General features: G+C 40.5%; 1 protein-coding gene across 2 annotated transcripts; it reads right to left on the bottom strand.

The window, feature by feature from the left end:
• Window positions 1-661: 661 nt before the first annotated feature.
• On the bottom strand, window positions 662-4,042 carry eny2 (ENY2 transcription and export complex 2 subunit). Of its 2 annotated transcripts, none has more exons than XM_020091213.2 (5): window positions 3,927-4,042; window positions 3,549-3,626; window positions 2,479-2,549; window positions 2,199-2,273; window positions 662-957 (listed from the first exon to the last, which is right to left on the bottom strand). In XM_020091213.2, exons 2-5 carry the CDS (start codon window positions 3,614-3,616, stop codon window positions 884-886), a joined length of 288 nt encoding a protein of 95 aa, XP_019946772.1. In that variant the 5' UTR covers window positions 3,617-3,626; window positions 3,927-4,042; the 3' UTR covers window positions 662-883. The 2 variants fall into 2 exon arrangements, with proteins under 2 accessions (XP_019946772.1, XP_019946771.1); XM_020091212.2 differs by having other exon boundaries at window positions 3,769-3,997.
• Between the last annotated feature and the right edge of the window lie 2,054 nt (window positions 4,043-6,096).

The raw sequence follows: 6,096 nt of genomic DNA, 5'->3' as shown, positions 1-6,096 counted from the left end.
TGCTCTAACCTTAAAACTTCATTCAATTTTATTTGTATAGCACCAAATCATAATATACATTCAAGGCACTTAGTATGGTAAAGGTCAATACCTTATACAGCTTTAAGACATATACAAAATTTAAAACATGTCTCCAGCATAAACTTTAATAATTTACATTATGGTGACTTGCTTTTTGTCCAAGACCAAGCGTGCGTGTGCATGCGCGCGCACACACACAATTGTATAATGTAATAGAATGACACAACACACATGGGGCTATTCCAGGCCCAGTGTGGTATTGCTACTTTAACTTAAGTGAAGTATCAGAGTACATATTGCACTGCTGGAAACAAGATGTTGCAGGACATACTGTAGGTATCATATTAAACACTCAAATGTTTTAAGGTCAGTAAGTGTTCACTTTAGGAACTAAATTCAATAAAAATGCCTATTAAATAAAAATGCCTATTAAATATCACAACCACTAACCGGGAAAAGAAATCCAGAATCCAGAAAAAGAAATTTGCTCTTTAAATCCATTATCGTACATCTCCGCAGCTGCAACTGTTTCAAGTTTTTCTATAGTAGACAAGGTGAAATACTTCACCTCATGTCTCTGTTATCACCTCATCTTATCCTGACATCCTTGTTAGGAAATAAATCACTTTGTCCGCTCAAATCCAACAAATCAAAAACTTTATTTCTCATATACAAAGGTCATCTGAATGTGCAAGATAAGTGCAGTTACAAATATGTGGTAACTGTAGCCACAGAAAAAAAATACACTCCCAAATAGCCATGTGTGTGTAGGTACTGTAGTTCGCAGGATATTCAAGTAAACCGATTAATTAAAAGTAAAGGCAAGTGGACTGATGGAAATGTCAAATGGTAAAAATCTGAATTATGTAGCATGCTGAGCTAAAAAGGCTCTTATTCTATGGAGAAGCTCCTTCTTGACGCTGTCTGGCACCAAGGCTGCAAGAGACAAAGAAATCAGTGACCATGACTCATTGTTTGGCACAAATACAGAACAATGTGTGGTACTGAGACTGTGTCTAAGTCACAGACTGTTTATAAAGATACTCCTGCAGAAATAAAATAAAAATATAAAATATCCAGGATACGAATGCTGCAACCTTGCGCTTCATTTAAAGTCAGCGCAGTAGTGATCGTGGTGTGGAGCTGCCATATCAAGGTCCCGCCTATACAGGCACTCTACCAACCACGAGTCGGTCTCAGCTGTCAGTCATGACATTTCAAAGCATTACAGTTTTTATGAATTTCCAAAAACACTAAAACCCCATTTTCTAAACAAAACTGTCAACAGCTGGAAAAACCATTAACACTGTTCACTTGGTTAGACACACTTTACCAATCTGAATCACACATTTTGCACAGCTCTATAAACACATTCACTACACACATTTAGCAGCGTGGTGCTCTTTGGCCCAGGTCGCCACACCAGAGCCCCAGAGGTTAAACGCAACTGACACCCTGTTGTCATCGTTAACACTCTGCGACTCGAATTTCAGCACACAAGCATCCAATCATGCTCGGGCCATTAAACACTGACATTTCTGGGTGGTCATGATGCTTTGCTCAGACACGAGCAGGCAGAGCATCTTGTTTATGCTGTCATTTGGGACGTGTGCTCAAAACATCCGTGAATGGTTTATCAATAACCTGGATTTTCTCTACGTTTGCCTTCCACCATACTTTCCCTACCTAAATGAATAATTTATGTACGGGGTGAAAGGTGTATGAGCGAAACCCCTTACGCAGGAAAAACTCCTCCAGTCAATGCAGCGTGTGACGTGGAATCTATTCAAGACTGGATTCTGCCTCCCAATCGATTCTACTATTGCTTAGCAAGAGAGAGGATCGCCTGTGACGAAGTTCTGTGGTCCGACCCGGCTCAGAGGCATGATGCTGATTATATTTTAGCAGCAGCTTTTCTTGTTGTCATATAAGTTGTCATAATTGCAGGAATGTGCAAAGCTCCTACAGTGTTTTGCATTTATTACTGTAGTGTGGAATGATTGCTAGGTAGTGTTTATGCATTAGCCTGATTTGTGTGTTATCTGATGGCAGTGTTTGGTTTTGGGTAAAGATAAAATAGTTTTGAATCGATTGTAGCAGGGTGCAATTGAGATGATTTGGCTTCACTTTTGGGAGATGTACATTTAATTCTTTATACTTATACAAGCTGTGGTTACCTCTTCCTTTAGGAGTGATCTCTACCATCAGGTCCTCCACAGTGACATGCTCCAAGCCCTTTTCTTTGATCACTTCTGTAAAATATATGTAGGGGAGAATTTGACATTGTTTAAAAATCACTATGAAAACACTGAGACAACAGCACAAGTGAGCAAAACCAGAGAGTAAAACAGGCTGTGAGTTAAAATGTGGAATATGGATGAATAGAACTTTAATAAAGAACTGTGAGGACACACATTTAGCAGCCCTTGTGTTTTAACAACACTTCTGAAAGTTTACCTTTGCAGTGAGCCTTCATCTGGTCCCTCCACCCACACTCAGTGAGCTTAGCTCTCAGTAACTCCTTCAGTCTGTCGATAAGATGCAGGGACATATGAGAACATGGCAGCACAGGCACATCTCTGCCCTCTGCAATATCTACTATTTACAAAACCATTGAAGTGCCTCTCTCCGGTATGTTTACAATATCAGTACATACACCAGGGGTCAGCTTTAAGATTCACCTGAAGTCTGTAGTTTTTCAGATCTGATTTTTGTCTTGGATTTATCACATGATCCTAAATTCTTGAATTAGTAGTAAGTGAGGGCTTCAAGTGACAGAGGCTCATGTTAATACTTATTTGGCAAAACAACATGACTCCTCATGTGCGTTCTTGGATCATTCAATTTGACTAGTTTTGTACTAAAAATGTATCATCACATAATAAACAGTGGACTGTTACATTTTATGTTTCATTTAAAACTTCTACAAGGAACTTTTCACTTTCATTGATTTTGGTGCCTCAGTGGACAAAGTAGTGTTTCCTCTGTCACATGTGAAAACCTGGCTCCACACAGCACGTGCATTTGTTTTGGAAGAAACGAAAAATAGACACACGTGTAGCAAGTTCAGGACCCACACCGAGAAAACCCCACCACACCACAGCTCTCATGAGATCGTTTTCACTGAAATTATTTAACATGAAACAAGGACTGCATCAGTTTACATCTTCTCAGACTATTGTCCCCCTCAGCTCCAAATGCAGACTGAGATTCCTGAGCACACGCACCAAAGTGACCAGGGGACGAGGTGTTTACATGTATCCATACTCCCCCCCTCCTCTTATTGAGGGCAAGTGGAACATCCCACCTCAGTAATGACACAGAGCCTAAAATGATGACTTTAATTTCCTAATATAATGGATTTGTTCTTGTACTATTATGACTTTACTCTCATAATATTGCAAAGAAGACCTCAGACTGTACTTCCCTTTCAGTAATACATGTGGAATAACTGTGTCTAGTCACAGTGGGCCTCTGTAAAACCCTTCCAGCAGCTCACTTGTTGAATGTGGGATTGCATGTCTCACCTCTCTCGTTCGCCCATCTCTGTCAGCTTCTGGTTCACTGATGCTCTCATTCTGGACTCTTTGCTCATGGTCTGTCACCTGCACGCACGCACGCGCGCACACACACACACACACACCATAAACAACACCACGTGTTTACATCACAGAAAAGTCTTTCACTCGGTGAGCAGCAGTGTTTTCCATGCTAACATGCTAAGCTACATGCTCAGGATGAACTTACACTCAGCGTTTCACCACACGTCACACACTCACTGTTTCGTACATGAGAGACAAGTTCACCGGAAGTTGACGTTAAGTGCCGATGACGACACAGCAACGCATCACGTCACTAAACACGACTAATTGAAGGTTGGAGGGAAAGTTTCAGAATGAACTGACCTCGATGTGTCGTCATCGACAGCAGAGCTGCTGATCTGACTGAGTTCACAGATTCGGTTCCGGGGGGAAACACTGCTGTGTACAATAGTTCCTATGGTCCTCTCAGATGCAGTACTCTGGTCAGCCACACAGCGGCAGTGTTGATGAATAAATGGAGCCTGATCAGTCAGTCCTGCAGCTCTGTGATCTCTATCCTCCTTTAATATTTCAAACCCCAACGTCACATGGTTATAATATTGATATCCTGTATTTATATTAAGTATTTTACGTTTTATTCAATAAATAAGTAGGTTGTCACCTAAATGATTAACAGATAAATAATTCTCAGGTAATTATTATTATAAATGTAAAATGTAAGGTTCAAATGATGAATTCAAATAGGAAAAAGGTATCATAAATTATGAAAATTATATAAGCATTAGTTTACATTTTTATTTTGTACTACTTTATTATAACACTATATAATATACATTTAAATTAAAAAAATCACAATTTCAAAGAATAAAGTCATGCTTTTACAATAATAAAGTTGTAATATTATAAGAGTGAAGTCATAGTATTACAAGAAAAAAATCTGTAATATTTTGAGAATTAAGTCATAATTGTAGGTGCTGTGTCATTACAGGAGGGGCAGAAGTTTAGCCTGTCACTTGTGTTAAAATGATATATGTGTTATAAAAAGACAGGCAAGAAGGTCACAACTGATGGGATGAGCCTACCCGAAGGCAACATAACAGATATTGATGACAGCAACAAATACCTAGAGATCCCACAGGCATATTGAAACCATGAGGAGGCCGCAAGGAAATCAGCCACAGCCAAATACATACCCAGAGTAAGGCAATTCCTGAAAAGTGTCAAAGCCACTATCCAGGATGAGGCAATGAAAATTCAGGTCTACATCAGGAAGATTGAAGTGAAGAGCTGCTAAGTGAATACCTCAGACAGCAGAAACCTAATGATGATGATGAGAAGGAGGAGGAATAGGAACCATCATGGAAGGACAAGCCCCTGCACTGCATGTACCACTGACAAATGAAGGAAGTGGCTGATATCAAGAGATCCTACCAGTGGCTGGAAAAGGCTGGTCTGACAGACGGCACAGAGGCACTAATCATGGCAGCACAGGAATAGGCCCTGTAAGCACAAGATCTATAGAGGCTGGGGTCTAGCACAGCTGACAAGACAAGGTGCAGGCTGTGCAGAGATGCCCCTGAGACAGCACATAGTAAGCAGGGTGTAAGATGCATGCTGGGACAGCGTACACTGAGAGGCTTAACCAAGTGGCTGGGGTAGTGTACAGACACATCTCTGCCAAGTATGGATTAGAGGTACTCAAGTCCTGATGGGACATAACACCAAAAGTGGGTGAGCACAACAGACCTAAGATCCTATGGGATGTAAGATACAGCTGCTGGTTAACCAACCGGACGTAGTGGTGGAGGTCTGGGAGAGTGAGTCCAGCAGATACAGGTACAACATCTGAAGTCTCTGTCCAGAAGAGCACAATAGGAACAGCTTAAATGAGAATGCCAGTAGTCATTGGTTCATCACGTGGGTGGAGTTTTGTCTATTTATTTATTTTTCACAAGAATACACACAAACAGGTTCACCTCTGGCTAAACGAGTGGCTGCTTCAGTTGAAAAACTGTTAAAGAATGATTGTTTTCAGCGGTGAATGTTTTCAGTCGGTCACAGTGTTTACAGTTGCTATAACACTGACTTCTCCCTGTGTTTGTTTGAAGTCGGGTTGAATGAAGTGTTGTTTACTTTGTTTCTAAATGCAGTGTGGTACCAGGCCTCGCACACAAGTACCACATGTACCATTTGTGTGAGAGGCTCTCAGAGCTGCTGGCAAACATGCTCAAGTAGGAGACCACAGAAAGAATAACAAGGATGACAGCCTCTGTTGCTCTGGAGCATCCCCTCACTGTCTTAAACCTCCAGATGAACTTCCAGTAGTAGTAGTGAACTATTAATGTAAAGTCAATTAAAAAAAGTAGGCCTAACTCAATTACAATGGTGCCTGAAGCAAACACTTAAATTAAAATTAGATATCATTTAAATCAATCCAGTTTTATTTTATTTGTATAGCACCAAATACATGAGATGCTTTATCTCAAGGCACTTTACATAGTGAGGTCAGACCTAACAGTATTATACAGAAACC

This window comes from Paralichthys olivaceus, chromosome 13 (genome assembly GCF_024713975.1).
Source record: "Paralichthys olivaceus isolate ysfri-2021 chromosome 13, ASM2471397v2, whole genome shotgun sequence".
NCBI lineage: Eukaryota > Metazoa > Chordata > Actinopteri > Pleuronectiformes > Paralichthyidae > Paralichthys > Paralichthys olivaceus.
This window is presented reverse-complemented; position numbering and strand designations above follow the sequence as displayed.

Bases quoted from the DNA above. Each gene is read 5' to 3' on its own strand.
- eny2 (XM_020091213.2), bottom strand. From the start codon at position 3,616: ATGAGCAAAGAGTCCAGAATGAGAGCATCAGTGAACCAGAAGCTGACA. The intron at 2,550-3,548 runs GTGAGACATGCA...TCTTATCGACAG, and splicing joins GAGATGGGCGAACGAGAGAG to ACTGAAGGAGTTACTGAGAG. The intron at 2,274-2,478 runs GTAAACTTTCAG...TATATTTTACAG, and splicing joins GATGAAGGCTCACTGCAAAG to AAGTGATCAAAGAAAAGGGC.